The sequence below is a fragment of the Diospyros lotus genome, chromosome 14 (genome assembly GCF_014633365.1).
Source record: "Diospyros lotus cultivar Yz01 chromosome 14, ASM1463336v1, whole genome shotgun sequence".
Taxonomy (NCBI): domain Eukaryota; kingdom Viridiplantae; phylum Streptophyta; class Magnoliopsida; order Ericales; family Ebenaceae; genus Diospyros; species Diospyros lotus.
This window is the reverse complement of record NC_068351.1, coordinates 3,199,312-3,216,015: the sequence shown is the minus strand read 5'-3', so window position 1 is coordinate 3,216,015 and position 16,704 is coordinate 3,199,312. Positions and strand designations below refer to the sequence as shown.

Sequence of the window (16,704 nt, the reverse complement as noted above, 5' to 3'; positions counted from 1 at the left end):
GGTCTTAATGGGTCGATAATTTCGACTTTTGCTTGTTTATTTGGTCTAAATAATCACTCGTAAGACAACATAAATGTATTTGGTCCAATTATTATTCTAAATTACTTGTTTATTTGGTTCAAGTAGTCGATATAAATGTATAATATATTAATACAAAATATTATATTAAGTGTCAAAACTAAGTGCTCAATACCATTATTGTCCTTTTAAGTTGAAAGGTGTTATTAGATAAGAAGAAAAAAAAAAAAAAAGTAAAACATGGGATTTTAAACTTAAACATTAAAAGGAAATTAAAACAGATCTCTAGTTATGAATGTCAAAGTAAAATTTATAAGTCAAAAATAATGATAACAATAATGAAACTCAATACCACTCAAATATAATATTATTTGATCATATTTTAATATTTTAAATGAGATAAATTATATTGTTAGTCATCAAATTTTATATTTCATAATAAATTAGTCATTGTATTTTAAATTTTGTTATCATATCTATTAAAATTTAATTTTATTAAAATTCAATTTCTTTTTAATTTTGTATTAATGAAAACTGACTCATAAAACTTAAAATTAATCCAAATCTCATAATTAAATAATTTTGGGGTTTATATTAATCTATTTTTCTTCAATTTTTGTTAATAAAATTTAATATAAAATTAAAAGAGACTAAATTTTAGTAAAAATTAGAATTTAGTAATTGTAGTAATAAAAATTAAATTATTATTTAAAATGAGTAAATTACATTATTAGTTTATGGACTTTAAATAACGTCGTAGGGGATGAAAGCGCGTAAAATTGGCGCGCGTGAAATCAACTCATCCTATGGCTGGAGCGTGGGTACACGCGCAAGATAAGCGAGTGGTGCAAAGGCGGCATTGATACCCCGCGAATAGAAAGGAGAAACAGTTAGAAACTTACACGCGGTTCCGTTTTCACCTAACCCGCATGTCCAGTTAGCTAACCCAACCACAGTCAACTCCCAAACCCCGGTTAACTCTTTGTTTGGTTAGGTTAACATAGGCTGCCTGCCTGCCTTGCTTTTAGAGCAGAGGCGAGGGTGCAGCTTAAGGTTACCAATTACCATGACTTAACTCTAGCCCCTCGAGAATTTCAAAATATCGCGAGACGCAATTAAGACTACTCGACAAGGAGAAAGAAAGAAAGAGAATGAATAAAAGCGTAGTTTAATGAATAAATTAAAGAAAATAATGGATTGCTTGCTTTCGAGATCTTTGTTGTTTTGCTGGCTGCCAAAAGTACAACAGAGCTTCCTCAGATCCGAAGAAAATGGTAAGAAAATCAAAAATTACTAACTAATACATATATATATATATATATACATATAAGCTAGAAGCACAGGGAGATGTGTTCTGTAGATATGCGTATATATATATATACATACACACACATATATATATATATACTTGCGTGTGTGTGAGTGTGTGTGTGTATAGGCAATGTGTTGGTGCTTTGTTGTTGTGGTGATTGGGAACAGTGGAGATTTTGAATGAATCTGCGGGAAAGAAAAAGGCGTTTTCTGGCGATTGTTTTGGCGAAAGAGCAGGGGAGGTAGTGTTTGATTCTGTGTTGTTGGAGTTTGGTTGCGATCTGTTTGTGTTGCTGAGCTTGCCGGTGGTTTCGTGTGAAAGTTTAGTTTGTTGCTGATATTTTCGTAGTTGGAGAGAGGGGAGGGGGCGTGGAGGGGAGATTTTTCTTGTGTTGTTTTGGTGGTTCCCGGAGCTGTGTAGATCTCGTTGAAATTTCTTGTTTTGGTCTTTGGTCTTTGGTTTAATTGTTTCTTGTTTTTTTTTTTTTTTTTTTTTGTGTGGTGGATTGAGTTTGGCGACTGTGGTGGAGGGGTTTCGATCGGGGAGGTGTCGATTTCGCGGTGGTGTGGAGCTTGATGCTTTCTGAAGCGAGTTGGAGTTGTTCAGAGAAGAGTTTTTCGGAGAAATAGGGCTTTGTCAGGCTGCCGAACGCGACTTGAAGTTGTGACATCGACGAGAATGAATGGTTTCGGATTGAATTTGGCATCTACGGTTCGGAATTCAGTTGAATTTGGTTTTTGGGTTGGGTATCGCGGCGGCAGTCAGGAATCGAAGACTTTTGTGAGTTTTAGGGCTTTTCCGGGGGAGATTTGGAGGAAGATTTGAGTATTTTGGGTTCTGAGATGAAAACGCGGGTGCTAACTTTCCAATTTCCAGCTCTGTTTCAATAGATAACATTCCTATTTGGTATTTCTTGTGTTGGTCTCTGCTGAGTGCAGAGAAAGGTAAGAAATGAATATTATTGGCTGAGTTTGTTCTTTTCCTATATTTTCTATTATGTTCACTAGTATTTACCTCCTGCTTAATTTATGGTTTACTTGGTTACAGAATTTAATGTTGAACAAGAAGAACCATCTGAAGAAGAAAGGGATTTTTGTCAACAGTGGCTTGTTTGATTACATTACTTATTTGCGATGATTACTTTCATAGATTCCAAAGAAAAAATGAAGGAACCCGATAAATGCTTGGATTCACAGCTATGGCATGCTTGTGCTGGTAGTATGGTGCAAATGCCACCGGTGAATTCGAATGTCTTCTATTTTCCTCAAGGGCATGCTGAGCATGCATGTGGACTCGTCGATTTCAGAAATTGCCCCAGGATTCCTGCTTATATTGCTTGCAGGGTTTCTGCAATTAAATTCATGGCCGATCCAGAGACTGATGAGGTTTATGCGAAAATTAGGTTGGTTCCCCTAAATAGTAATGAGGTTGATTATGAAGATGATGGACTTGGTGGAACTAATGGACATGATGTGCAAGATAAACCCACTTCATTTGCGAAGACATTGACGCAATCGGATGCTAATAATGGCGGAGGATTTTCGGTTCCTCGTTATTGCGCAGAGACAATCTTTCCGCGATTGGACTACTCTGCAGATCCTCCAGTTCAGACTATCCTTGCCAAGGATGTTCATGGTGAAACTTGGAAATTCCGTCATATTTACAGGGGAACACCAAGGCGCCATCTTTTGACTACTGGATGGAGCACTTTTGTGAACCACAAGAAGCTTGTTGCAGGCGATTCGATTGTCTTCTTGAGAGCAGAAAATGGGGATCTTTGTGTTGGAATCAGACGGGCAAAGAAAGGAATTGGAGGCGGACATGAGTCGTCATCTGGGTGGAATCCTGCAGGCGGGAATTCTTTCTCGCCATATGGAGGGTTTTCAGCTTTTCTGAGGGAAGATGAGAATAAATTAGTGAGAAATGGTAATAGTGGCAATTCAACTGGTAGTGGGGGTTCTACTAGCAGGGGAAAAGTGAGGCCTGAATCAGTTATTGAAGCAGCAACCTTGGCTGCCAGTGGGCAGCCCTTCGAGGTTGTTTTCTATCCCCGGGCTGGTACTCCGGAGTTCTGTGTGAAAACCTCAATTGTGAAGACGGCATGGCAGGTACGCTGGTGCCCTGGGATGAGGTTCAAGATGGCCTTTGAAACTGAGGATTCTTCACGTATAAGTTGGTTCATGGGAACCATCTCCTCTATTCAGATTGCAGATCCCGTTCGCTGGCCTAATTCTCCTTGGAGACTTCTTCAGGTACCATACAGATTCTGTTGACTGCTAATACCCTTTTTCTTTTTCTCTCACTATATCTCATATGTGCTTTGCACTGTAAGGTTAGTATATTACCACTATGTTGTCCCCACCTGTGTTGAATATGTGCAACATTTTCTCTCCTAAGAATTTTGTATTTATGTATGCTGTGTGAGGACAAGTTCTTTTTAGTTATTTCTGGCAATTTGGATCTTCCACCGTATCCTGAAGAGGTACTACTGATGAATTCATGTTTTTAAACAGTATTTCTGCACAATTATTTTCTGGTTTTGCATTTTCCATGTAATTTTTTTTAATCATGACTAGAGTAGAGTTCTCTTTTATCTTATTTAGAGTTGCCTTCATTGCTAATCTGTTCTTGGTAATTCCCTTGAAGCAAACAATCTCTAATAGCTTTTGACATATGGCTATCTTATTTTGCTAAAGTTACACACTGAGGCCATAACTTGTTTGGGAACTTGATGAACATTTAAACCTTTTGCCAATTGAGAATCAGCAATTTGAATTTTGTCTCTCCTAATCCCATGCTTGCTCTTACTCGATTAACAAATATGTCGCAGGTGACATGGGATGAACCTGATTTGCTTCAAAATGTCAAGCATGTAAGCCCATGGCTGGTGGAATTGGTCGCTAACATGCCCGCCATCCATTTATCCCCATTTTCACCTCCACGGAAAAAGTTGAGACTACCACAAAACCCAGATTTCCCTCTTGACGGCCAACTTCAAATGCCAACTTTTTCCGGCAACCCTTTTAGTTGTCTTCCCGACAATGCTCCTGCTGGCATGCAGGGAGCCAGGCATGCTCAATATGGTTTACCCTTATCAGACCTCCACATCCATAACAAAATACAATCCAGTCTGTTTGCAGCGACTCTTCCACCATTCAACGGTGTTGCCACCCCCATTAGGCTGTCCAATCCCCCTACCACCCGCAAGCCGAGCAACAGTGAGAATGTATCTTGCTTGCTGACCATGGGAAATTCTACCCTAACTGAGAGGAAACCAGCAACTACTAAAGGAACACATTTCGTGCTTTTTGGTCAACCAATACTCACCGAGCAGCAGATCGCTCTAAGCAGCTCTGGCGATACAATTTCCCCTGTTCATACTGGAAATAGTTCTTCTGATGGGAATGCAGATAAAATGGCAAACATTTCTGATGGTTCTGGTTCTGCATTTCATCTGCCTGAGCGCTTATCTTCCGAAGGCCTTCAATGGGGTAAAAATCACCGACAAACAGAGACCAGCTTGGAAACCGGTCACTGTAAGGTCTTCATGGAATATGAGGACGTGGGTCGCACTCTTGATCTTTCGAAGCTAGGGTCTTACGAAGAACTGTACAGAAAGCTTGCAAGGATGTTCGGCATTGAAATTTCTGAGATGCTGAACCATGTCCTCTACCGGGATGTGGCTGGTTCAACCAAGCAGGTTGGAGGGGAACCATTCAGGTAAAGCCCTTTTATTTCTGCATGTGATCTCTCCTGTCAATGTCTGTTCCTATTTTGTGGTTCGTTCTTAAGATTAAAACTGATTGATCCCATCCCACCCCACGCTATTGTCCTTGCCTTGCCAGTGACTTTATGAAGACGGCGAAGAGGCTGACCATTCTCATGGATTCAGGCAGCGACAATCTAGGACTGTAGAGATGGAGGAAAAGATCAGAAAAAAGAAGAAGAAGAAAAAAAAAAAGACTCAAGAAAATCTTCCCGATGTACAGCTTGATCTCTGAATGCTTCATCATCATCTCTGAATGCTTCATCATCATCGATGATCGATCCCTGCACTGACTGCATTTAGTTTACTTCTAGATGTAGGAAAAACCCCTTCATCCAATCCAATACAATCCAATCTCTAGCTCTATTCCTTCTGGTTCTGCAAATTTTTGAGTTTGGTGTTCGTTCAATATTTCATGTCACAATTGAAGATTTGTTGGTAACAACCTCCAATTTTGTTCAGACATGTGATGTTCCTAGCTGGACCTACAAGAAGCTTACTAGACCTTATCTTTGGGATTCAGTTACAAGCCTTCTAAGAAGGTTAAGTTCCATATATATATATATATATATATATGCCACTGTGCTTGTGCTTGTCTTCTTCTAGTGAAAATAAAAACTTATCTTCGTCTTCTTCTTCTTCTTGTTCTGAAGATAGTTTATTTTATTTGACAGGGAATATAACCTTAAAGACACTACAAAATTTCACTTCATTATACAAATAGGCGGATCATACAAATATATGCACATTAAGAAACGGTTTGAACCCAAATTAAGGAATTGAAAATTGGGAATGGAAACAAACAAAAACTTGGGAAGAATTAGTAAGGGGGAGTAGATGTTGGAAGTTGACAAACATGGTGGGTACAGATATAAAGGCATGTTCCATACGACACACAGATTTGTCAAGAGATCATGAATGAAAAGTGATAGCTTGCAAGTGGGTGGCTGCCACGTGTGACGCGACAGATCTCCAATCCCAAACCCAAACCCCACCCCCCGCCCCCACAATACAAAGGCAAAAAAACCAGACCGGTAATAATAATGTTTAATGTACCAAAAGGAAAGGCAAAATGAAGCCACTCACTCACTCTATTATGAGTGTGGGCCATGTCCAACCTTTGCTCTACCTTTTACCTTAAAATATAAAAGTGCATTACGTTACATTAGTTAATTTAAACTCAAGGTAATAATAAACCACTAAACAAACAAACAGCGCCCAGTGCCGTGTACCCAAATTAAGCTTGAGTTGAGGGGTGTTTGTTGTTAAACAATAAGATTAGAATAACCCATATTTCGTGCTCAGAATGCGAGATAGGTGTAGGAGGGGGAAGCACAAAGTCAAGGAGAAATAGCCAGCAGCAGCAGCACACGTGACAGTGAGAGTGAGAGTCAACAACAACAATAATAAAGGGGTTCACGTGCGGGGGGGCCTTGAGATTGAGATGCATGTGTTGCGGCGTTTTGACGATCGCGCTGTTTCTTCTTTTTACTCTTTCTTTGACCACTTCAAAGTTATAAACCAACCCAACACTAAAAGCTATATATATATATATATAAGTTTTTTTTTTTTTATCACAACGGTTAATTTGATTATTATCGTTCGATTCAAGTTTGAAACACGAGACGGCAAGTTTGCCTGTTAATTCTTGAAATTATAATTGTCACTTTTTGAATAAAGTCTTCTTTTTTTTTCATATATATTGTGTGAGTTAGTACATATAATCTTATTAGGTGACAACTAATCCAATTATCTTAATCATAAAAAAAAATATTAAGAATAATAATCGATGAATGTGCTATTAATTATATAGCGTCTTTTTATTGAAGAAAAATAAAAAATTATATATGTATCTTGTCTTTTCTATCTAGCACGTTCTCTAGTAAGAATGTGATATACCGTTATCAGTCATGACTTCTAATATTATTTTAAAAAATAGTTGAATTAACGTGAAATCACATGTAATACACTCGTTTCTTTCTAATATTTTACCAACTAATAAACATATTCAAATGTTAAAAATTAAGTGGATTAAATGCTCCTTATCGAGTGTCTTAGCAAAACCCATATTGTATTCTAGAAAATAATGCGTAATTATTACAATGTATTAAATACACTTTAACAAATACTTTACAATACTCATTAATATAACCCAAAAATTAATAAATAATTTATTAGGAGAGAGAGATAGAGAAAAGGAGACAATGCTGATTTCCAAAGCATTGTTTCACCATACGTTGCAATGCAAATAACTAAACAATTGTCTTCTTTGTTTTCAGAACCCACAATTCATGCCATGGTTTCTACCCATGAGATTGAGATGCACAACTAATCATACATACATACATACATACCTTCATAACAAACACTTTCACGCCCAACCTATTAATGTTTGCTTTGTTAAGAAGCATATGGATATGTGGGTTACATAATTTTATTTTGATATGGGTTTTCAATTTTACGAGCTTTTCTTACTCATATCGCTCTATGATACGATACGATATTGTTGATTTTTGATTATATCGTATAAATATTATCTATTTTAATCAAAGTTACATAAACGTGAATTGTACAGTTTTATAAGATAATTACATATAGATAATAATTAATGTGACCCGTAACTATTACACTTATTAAATGCTTTGTATTTATTTAAGGGCCTTGGGATTAATTTTCTGGCTTCCAGATTACGTTATGGAATTGTCGGGTCTGCCCTTGGGATATGACGCAAGATAAGAAGAAAACAGATAAAAGAAAACTCTGTTTATTAATTTTGTAGAAATGTTATTTGAATATTTAGTTGTGATATTTTTAATTATGTCGACATAATAAAATTATTAAAATGTGAAAATCAATCCAACGTCGTCACGTATTCTAGATTCAGGCCAATAAAGATAGACAACACGTACTGCTTTCTCTTACTCAAATCTACATCTAAATGAAAATTTTAAATTTAACTTTTAAATCTTAATCTAAAAAGATTTTCGAGTCGAATCTAATAGGCTTATCCCTTTTTGAATTCAAATTAAAGATTTTACTATTTGATAACAACTAATCTCAAAGATTTTAGAGGAGATCTCGAATCCCAGTTATTTCGGGACTAATTTTAAATATCTCTCATTTTTTAGTTTGTATAAGGAAAGAATCCTTATAAGTAAAATCATATGACTACAAGTTTACCATTTATTTTTTAAAATTTAATTACTAACTTAAACATAAAAAATCATATCGAATGACCAAATCCCGTCTCATTCTCTTGCAGATGTAGTTTTTGATGAATCAATCTCGAGATTGTATATGGTGATTAATCTTATCTTTCATCATTATTGATATATAGTATTTATGTCATATCAATATAAATGTATAACATGTCAATATATAAATATTATAAAAGATATGGTAAAATTTCATTTGAGCTGCCAATTCACTTTGTGAAAATTAAAGATTATTGGATGTAACATTTTCATCTTTTTAGGAAAAATATAAAAATATGTAAAAATTGTTACGAAAATATAAATTTGAACACTACTTAAGTTTGACATTTACGGTAATATTCTGTATTAATATCTTATATATTTATATTCATATGACATATAATATAAGACATTAACACATAATCTCACTACAAATATGAAACCTAAGTGTGTAAATAGCATTTTTGTAAAAATTATGCATTTTGTTTTAAATCATAAGACGTTACATGTTTCGGGTTAAATGGGCTTAAACCGGGCTGGGCCTTGTTGAGTAAGAATTGGGCTTAAGAGGGCTTGGCCTTGTCAATAGAAATTGGGCTAAAAATTAAAAACCGAAGGTCTGCTTTTTTTAAATATGATAAAAATAAAATTAAAAGATTGTTCAAATTATTATTTTTATTTTTTCTTATTCTTTTTATTTTAATTTTGAAAAAATAAATAACACATCGGTGACTGACGATGTCTTATTTGAAGATAAAAAAGAGATGATTCTAAAATATATTTAAGTTCAAATATTCAATTTTACTTGAAAATGAATGAAGAATTATTCAAACTTTGTTAGATTTGAATGTGAACAAATATCTATAAATTATTTTTAAATCAAATATAGATTTATCATAAAAAGAAAGAGAAAAAAAAAAGAGAGAGTCGCACCGTCATCTACGTCCCTCTTCGTTAAAGGTGCGTTTGATAGACATAAAAAATGAGGGTGGAATTCATTTTTCATCTAAATTTCAGAAAATTCTATGAAACAACTTTTCAATTTCATGGAATTCGAATTCCATTTTAGTTCAAAAAGCAAATATTTTCCTTGAAATCAAGGAATTGAAATTCCTAAGAGTTAGAGTGAGAATTGGAATTCTATCCTCATTTTTCAACTCTATCAAACGTAAAAAAGAGAGATGAATGCGCGAAAAAATTAACGAGAGTAGTGAAAAATAACAATGAGAATGGGGATAATATTTTTAAAATATAAGGATATTTTAATTATTTTGTAATATTTAACCTAAATTAATTAATAATAAAGGGAAGATTTCAACATAACACTAAATTTTATTGGTACTTGTTGTATTTTCTAAAATGTCTTAATAGTTCTTGAAATTATTTTAAATTCCAAAATTAAAAGAATAACGTGAGATTAATTTGATTATTAAGAAGGGAGCTAGCTAATGGCTAATTCTATTAATTAATAAAATTAAAATGTTACTAAATTACGTTAAAAAATCAATAACAGTAAGTAATCTTTTGAAATACTTCCAAAGAATAATTCCGACATCCATTCATTCCTCTTCGTCGTGTCTACTCATTCTATTATTTTTTATTTCTAAAATAATTTCATTTTTTTTTGTTCCCATTGAGGGTTCTATCTCGCACAGACATTGAACACCAACAGAGCCACCACTGATCGCGTTGCGTCACTGGAAACTGGAATCGAATCTATGATCGATGCGCATCGAATCAAACTGTTGCAGTTCCCAAATCGAAGCTGATTTCAACCCTTCACCTCTGAATCAGGGTTTTCTTTTATGTCTGTATACGTGCATGGAGATGTTGTGAGTGATCTGTGCGAGCGGACGGGATGAACGTGAGCCGGGCGGTGGTGCACCCTGTGGAGGCTCCGCCGGCCACGGAGGGTGCCGGAAACGTCGCGCCGCCGAGGGTGAGGATGGAGGACGTCCAAGGCATGCCTGGAACGCTCGGCGGCCTTGCTCTCCGTCTCTGTCAGTTCGTCTCCGCCTTCGTCTCTCTCTGCGTCATGCTCAGCACCCCCGATTTCCCCACCGTCTCTGCTTTTTGGTAATAGATTAATTCCTGCGACGATGATATTGCCCCGTCTGGGTTTATGTGTAGATTATGTTTTGTTCCAGTATGTTTATGTCTTCCTCTTTAATAGTAAAGAAAAAGAGAAAAGATGGGAAAAGAAAGATTAAGAACCAATTCCTTGGTTATTCAATGAAAGCATACATGTACAACTAGTTTTATTTTATTTTAAATTGTAACTCGAGAAATCTTCCTTTTCTCTAACACAGCAAGTCTGGTAAAAGTTTTTAGAAGGAATTTTGATTTCTGCAGGTAGCTGAGGGGTAATTAATATTATCTGCAAAGTTTGGAGAAAACAATATAGAGGACAAACACTGGGAATTTTTCATGAAATGTCACAATTGTGGGCTTTTCTTAGTTGCTGCAGTCACAAAGTTAAAATCGGTTGTATGGGAAATTATTCTTGTTTTATCTTTGCTAGTAATTTAGAAATGTGCTTTCGCTTTACCATTGAGTGTATTTTGACAAGATTTCTGTTTTTTTGGATTACTATTTTGTCAAGTTTGATGCGCCCTGATTAAATGCTAAATCTTCATCTTAACTCCTGCAATTAATAAGAATATATTTTGAGGCCTGTCTTTCTCCGTTTCGAAGCCATTTCAAGCTTAAAACTTATCTCAGACAAAAGTGAGATCATAGCTTTGTGGCAGGTCTTAGTCATAGAGGAGCTGTAGCTTCCTTAGGTTGTAAGCCGGGTCATCTTCCTTGCACTTATTTTAGAGGTTTGGAGTGAAAAACTGGAGCATTGGGAGACAAGTTTTGCGTTTGTGAAATATCAATACCTATCCAAGGGAGATAGAGTTACTCTTATTGAACACTCCTTGTCAAGCCTCCTAGTTATGCATTTTCCTTATTGTTACCTTCTTCTTATATGATTAAGAGGCAGGAAAAGCTTCAAAGAGACTTCCTTTGTGGCAGTTTGGATGATGAGTTTAGGTACCATTTAATTAGCTGGGATCAGATTTCTCTTTCATGCAAGCACTAAGGGTTAGGAATTAGACACTTGAATACTTGTATACTCCCAGGTAAATGGCTTTGGCATTTTGCTTAGGAAAATGATTGGAGAAGAATGGTGGAGAGTAAGTATGAGTGTACTCGGGAATTTGGCTTCCTAGTATGATTGCTTCTCCTCGTGGGGTTGGGCTTGGGAGAGCTATTATGATGGCTTAGGGAGTTGTCTAATTTCATCCATTTTTGGCTGTGCAATGGAATGAGGGTTATGTTTTGGGAGGACAAGTGGCATGGTGATAGATCCCTTATAGTGTGTTTAGGGAAGGGGGATGGAATGAAAATGGATGAAAGAGGGTTCTCCTGGTTTAGGAGAACAATAGTTATGGAATGGAATGGAAATAGATAGAAACACTTTGCATCTATTATTTTCCAAGACCTACTTTTCGTCTCTCCAAACTGTGGGAGAATGGATGGAAAACTTAATTTTGCGTGTTGAGAACATTAACCTTAATAGTTTTCCACAAGTTCAAATTTGCCATTGACTTAACAAATTCCACTAAAAGGATATTAATGGTCATTCATTGTTTAATTTCTTTTCATCTCATTCATTTTCATTGCTCTCCAAAACAAGGAGAAAGTATTTTACATTACTTTCCATCCCCTATTCTCCCAAATGGGGAGAAAATTTTATATATTCCATTCACGCATTTCTGTTCCATTCCATTTCTAAGGATAGTTTTTTTTAATATTTTTGCTCTTCCTTCTGTCAGGGACGTGCCTTTTAATTACTGTTTCTCCTTCTCCATCTCTTCATCTGGATGTAGCCTACTAGACTGGCAAATTGACTCAATCATATCTTTTTATGGCTTGCTTTATTGCCATCCTAGTATCCTTGGCCAGTCAAGGGGAGAAAGATGGGTTTGCTGTCCACCTTAAGAGAAATTCATAGTTTGTTCCTTTTATAATGCTTTTTTTGACAAAGTGAGAGTCGAGTTTCCTTTAAAAGCCATTTGAAGCATCATTGTTCCTCCAGGATTTTCTTTCTTTATTTTGACTGTTACAGGGGGATGCTATTCTTACCTCTAACTTCCTAATAAAGCATAGACAGGTAGTTATCGATCTGTGCTTCATGTGTAAGGAAAGTGGTGAATCCATGGTTTAGACTTCTTTCGTTGTTTGGTGTTCACAGTAGTATGTAGTTTTGTGCATGTGGTTTTGGGTGTAGAGTGAGTGATGCCAAATTCTGTCAGATTTCTCTTGGATGTGGAGGCTCTGAGGGTACAGTTCGGGCATTGTTTTGTGTGTGTGTTTCTCCCAACCTAGTTGGATCAAAGGCTTGTGATTGTTTGCTGTTATTGTGTGTATGTGTGTGATTTGGAGAGATTGAACTTCTGAAGGCAAATATAGTTCCTTTTTCTTTGTTTAAACAGTTGCAAATTTCTTTTTCCCTCTTATCCCGGTTAAAGACGGATTCTTCTTTTCTCAGGTCCTCATTTTTTCAGTTTATGGATGATCTTCAAGTTTCTCGAGTGAAAACCCATAGTTTCCAATCTTCTTATGTATAGGGTTTGCCTATTTCAAGTATCTACAGTCATTGTTATTTATCAAAAAAAAAAAAAAAAAACGAAAGAAAAAGTCTCAATTACTAGTCTCTGTATTGGAACCTCTGGTAATGGATTTATGTGGGGGTGAGAATGATTCTATTCCATTCTTACTTATACTTTTACACCATAGCAACACTATAAATCATTTGTATAAAATGTGGCCTCTCTATGAAACAGGACACTAACAATGTCTATAAATGCCCTCAGTGGTGGAACTAGTCCATAGAATTGAATTTTCTTGCTAAAGAAAATTTATATATTTTTTTAGCCAGGGGAAGAAATCTAACATCAGGCAATGATGCTTCTTACGGTTAGATGGTTGATTTTGTTATAAAATTCATTGCTTGGCTGAATAACACAGATTCTTATCAGGTTCCCATTTTGTTCAAGGGTCTAGTGATTACCGATGATAAATATTAGACATGTTTAATTACTTAGATAACTAAATTACAGAATGTAGTCCACTTATGTCCCCCCTTCTTTAAAAGCGGAAGGGGGGTGTTGGCCGGGGAGATAGTGATAAGTAAAGCGGACTTTGCAGGCTTAAATTATATTGTTAGTGATACTCTTGAGATTATCAGATGCTTATCTAGAATTATCAAGATGATTCCGAAATAGATCTACATGGATTAACCATAGACGACCACATTCCAATTTTTTTCCCCTGAAGCTCATGACACAAACTATTAACTCAGGATTGAAGGCATGTTAGAAATGTCTCTAAGCAGACATGCATCTTGGCGATGATGCTTTTCACTCAGAAATTAGAAACTGTTTACAGCATCTAGAAGTGCTAGTAGTCTCATAATCTTATTTTACAAGAAACCAAGGTAAATTCTTGTTTAATCAGGAGGAGCTATGGGTTTTTGATATTAAGGTACCAGGTCCAGTGATTGATGTAGTACTTCAAAATAAGTCTTGTTGAATGGATATATGGTTATGGTTCTCTCTCTCTCTCTGTGCCCCTTTTCCTGAAATGATCACCATCATTTCTATTGGAGATTGATTAGTTTTAGGGCCAGATTAGGTGTCTTCTTGTGGGCCAAAAACGTTAGAGCTGTTGAGTTTTACTGCTCCTTTCCTGGCCTAGAATTTCTTGAATCTTCTTGATATGATGCAACTGGCCCTCTAACTGGGAAGGAAGCAAATGTAGCACATATGACTGCTCGTGTTGCATGGCCTCTTCATTTCCCCTTCGGCAATATGACAGTGGAAGGGAATGAGGGTACTCAAGGGGTGTTCCAGAAAACAACGATTAGTATTACCGAAGGAATGTTTCAGAAAAGTTTCACATGACGAAATTTTCACCCAGCCTGCAAAATATGTCTAGAGTTGATGATCATTTTTAGCTATTCCTTTTATGTCTTTTGTTTTTGTTGATCTTAATTGAGGCTTGCGTATTGTACTGGATGGAAGACGTTGACTTCGACTTGTTTTGGGAATATTAAGTTATCACTCTCTTCCTGCCCTTCCCTCCCCGCTTTCAGAGTTTCTTCTGTCATCTTCTCTATTTTCTAGCTCTTATTGAGTTTGTTGGTTGCAATGCTTGACGAGTGATGTGCCAGAGAGATCATAATCCCCAATTTATGGTGCCATGGTTCTTCCTCACAAGGCTTCTTATTTTTGTTGCTCCAGCTACCTTGTTGCAGCTGTGGGCTTGCAAAGTTTATGGAGCCTGTCTCTTGCTATAGTTGATCTATATGCCCTTCTGGTCAGAAGAAGCTTGCAGAACTCCAGAATTGTGGGTCTCTTTGCCATTGGTGATGGGGTAAGTGAATTTCGTGTCAATTCCCCCCATCTCACTAGATTTCGGCTCAATCCCACGGTGGTAGCTTATTCGGGACCCATTAGTCACTTTTTAGCTAACACTTTGGGACAAAAACCCGTAATGTTACTGTATCTGCGAACATTCAAAGTCAGCTGCTTACATTCATTTTGATTTTTGGGCAGATCACATCAACTCTTACATTTGCTGCTGCATGTGCATCCGCCGGAATCACAGTCCTCATTGGAAGCGATCTCGACAGATGCGCGCTGAACCACTGCGCGAGGTTCGAGTCTGCAACTGCCATGGCGTTTATCAGCTGGTTTGCAGCTTCTCCTTCGTTTTTTGTCAACTTTTGGACTCTAGCTTCCAGATGATTTTCACTGCATAAATAATTCTTATATTAGATATTCTGATAAATTCTGTGAGAAGACTCGTTGCTCTGCAACAAACAGACCTGTAGAATCTGGGCTTTGATATAGAGAAGATGATGATGGTGATTGTGTTGTCTTAATTCAATTTTGTTTGTTCAAGTATGAGAATTTATATTAATCAATCAATCCATCCATCTATCAATGGAGATTTGGAGTTTTGGGCCTGGCCCAAGGACGAGACCGTCTTTTGGCCACTCTGAAAACCCTAGAGCTTCATATGAAAACCCTAAAAGCTGAATTCAGAATTCCGCTAGCTGTCGCAGTTTCACTTCCCTTCCCTTCTTCTCTTCCTTCACCGCCGGAAAATGCCGCCGAAGTTCGACCCGACGCAGGTCGTCGACGTCTACGTCCGGGTCACCGGCGGCGAAGTCGGCGCGGCAAGCTCGCTCGCCCCCAAGATCGGCCCCTTGGGCCTCTCTCCGAAGAAAATCGGTGAAGACATCGCGAAAGAGACCGCCAAGGATTGGAAGGGCCTCCGCGTGACCGTGAAGCTCACCGTGCAGAACCGCCAGGCGAAGGTCTCCGTCGTGCCGTCCGCCGCGGCGCTCGTCATCAAGGCCCTCAAGGAGCCCGAGCGCGACCGCAAGAAGACCAAGAACATCAAGCACACGGGCAACATTTCGCTCGACGACGTTGTCGAGATCGCAAAGATCATGCGCCCGAGATCAATGGCGAAGGATCTTAGCGGCACCGTGAAGGAGATACTTGGGACGTGCGTGTCCGTCGGATGTACGGTCGACGGGAAGAACCCGAAGGATCTGCAGGAGGAGATAGCCGACGGCGACGTTGAGATTCCTCAGGACTGATATGTGAGCTCTCCCCGGATTTTACATTTTGCTCACTTCTGTGTCTCCGATTTGGAGTACTTGTGAGCTTTGAATGATCTTCTTCTTCTTCTTCTTCTTCTTCTGGTTGGGGGAATTCCTTAACCCATTTCAATTTATGGGTTTTCTTTTCAGGGACCCCCAAGTTACAATTGCGAAGGCAATGTTGAATGTTTGTGTTGTGTGGTGATGAATCTGATAGAGTATGATTCTGGGTTTTTGGAAAAATTGTGAGTTTTGGATGATTTGGAATTTGCTTTGAGGTGATTCAACTTCAACGTGTGATTTTTTTCCAATTTCCATTACCCAGTAGTACAGGAGGACGATTAGAAAGGATACTTTAGGCATGCGCCATTAGCTGGGAAGGGTCCTCCTGTTGGAATAGAAACCACTTTGGAAATCCTATTTCTCACTTGCAGCAGTTTCTCAAGTTTCTTTCTTCTCTTCTCTTGTCTGTTTTTGTTTCATCTCCATCTTTACACTGGATCCATTGGCTGCCTGCATTTCTATTTGCCACTCAACTGTCATTGGACGCCAGCTGGTTAAAACAAGGGTGAATTTTAAGGTACCCAAGGGGTACTGGTGGTACCTAAACTTTGTTCTTGCATTGCATTACATTGCACTTCTTTCTTCTCTTGCTTTTACACCACATCCCCTGACCAATGGTCTCTTGGGTGCCTTAGAAAACCCGGAAAAACAAGACCATAAACAAAAATAATTGACGATATAGGTTTTG

At 37.4% G+C, this 16,704-nt stretch overlaps 3 protein-coding genes across 4 annotated transcripts; all 3 read left to right on the top strand.

The window, feature by feature from the left end:
* Nucleotides 1-1,149: 1,149 nt before the first annotated feature.
* On the top strand, nt 1,150-5,676 carry LOC127790814 (auxin response factor 18-like). 2 transcript variants are annotated; one of them, XM_052320511.1, is made up of 4 exons: nt 1,150-1,292; nt 2,378-3,582; nt 4,161-5,050; nt 5,176-5,676. In XM_052320511.1, exons 2-4 carry the CDS (start codon nt 2,464-2,466, stop codon nt 5,243-5,245), a joined length of 2,079 nt encoding a protein of 692 aa, XP_052176471.1. In that variant the 5' UTR covers nt 1,150-1,292; nt 2,378-2,463; the 3' UTR covers nt 5,246-5,676. The 2 variants fall into 2 exon arrangements, with proteins under 2 accessions (XP_052176471.1, XP_052176470.1); XM_052320510.1 differs by lacking the exon at nt 1,150-1,292 and adding an exon at nt 1,301-2,274.
* Nucleotides 5,677-9,883: 4,207 nt separating this feature from the next.
* LOC127790654 (CASP-like protein 5A2) lies at nt 9,884-15,229 on the top strand. Its single transcript, XM_052320237.1, has 3 exons — nt 9,884-10,366; nt 14,581-14,713; nt 14,896-15,229. The coding sequence occupies exons 1-3, from the start codon at nt 10,149-10,151 to the stop codon at nt 15,085-15,087; spliced, it is 543 nt and encodes a 180-aa protein (XP_052176197.1). The 5' UTR covers nt 9,884-10,148; the 3' UTR covers nt 15,088-15,229.
* Nucleotides 15,230-15,293: 64 nt separating this feature from the next.
* LOC127790655 (60S ribosomal protein L12-like) lies at nt 15,294-16,371 on the top strand. The gene has a single exon (XM_052320238.1). The coding sequence runs from the start codon at nt 15,450-15,452 to the stop codon at nt 15,948-15,950; it is 501 nt and encodes a 166-aa protein (XP_052176198.1). The 5' UTR covers nt 15,294-15,449; the 3' UTR covers nt 15,951-16,371.
* Nucleotides 16,372-16,704: the final 333 nt, after the last annotated feature.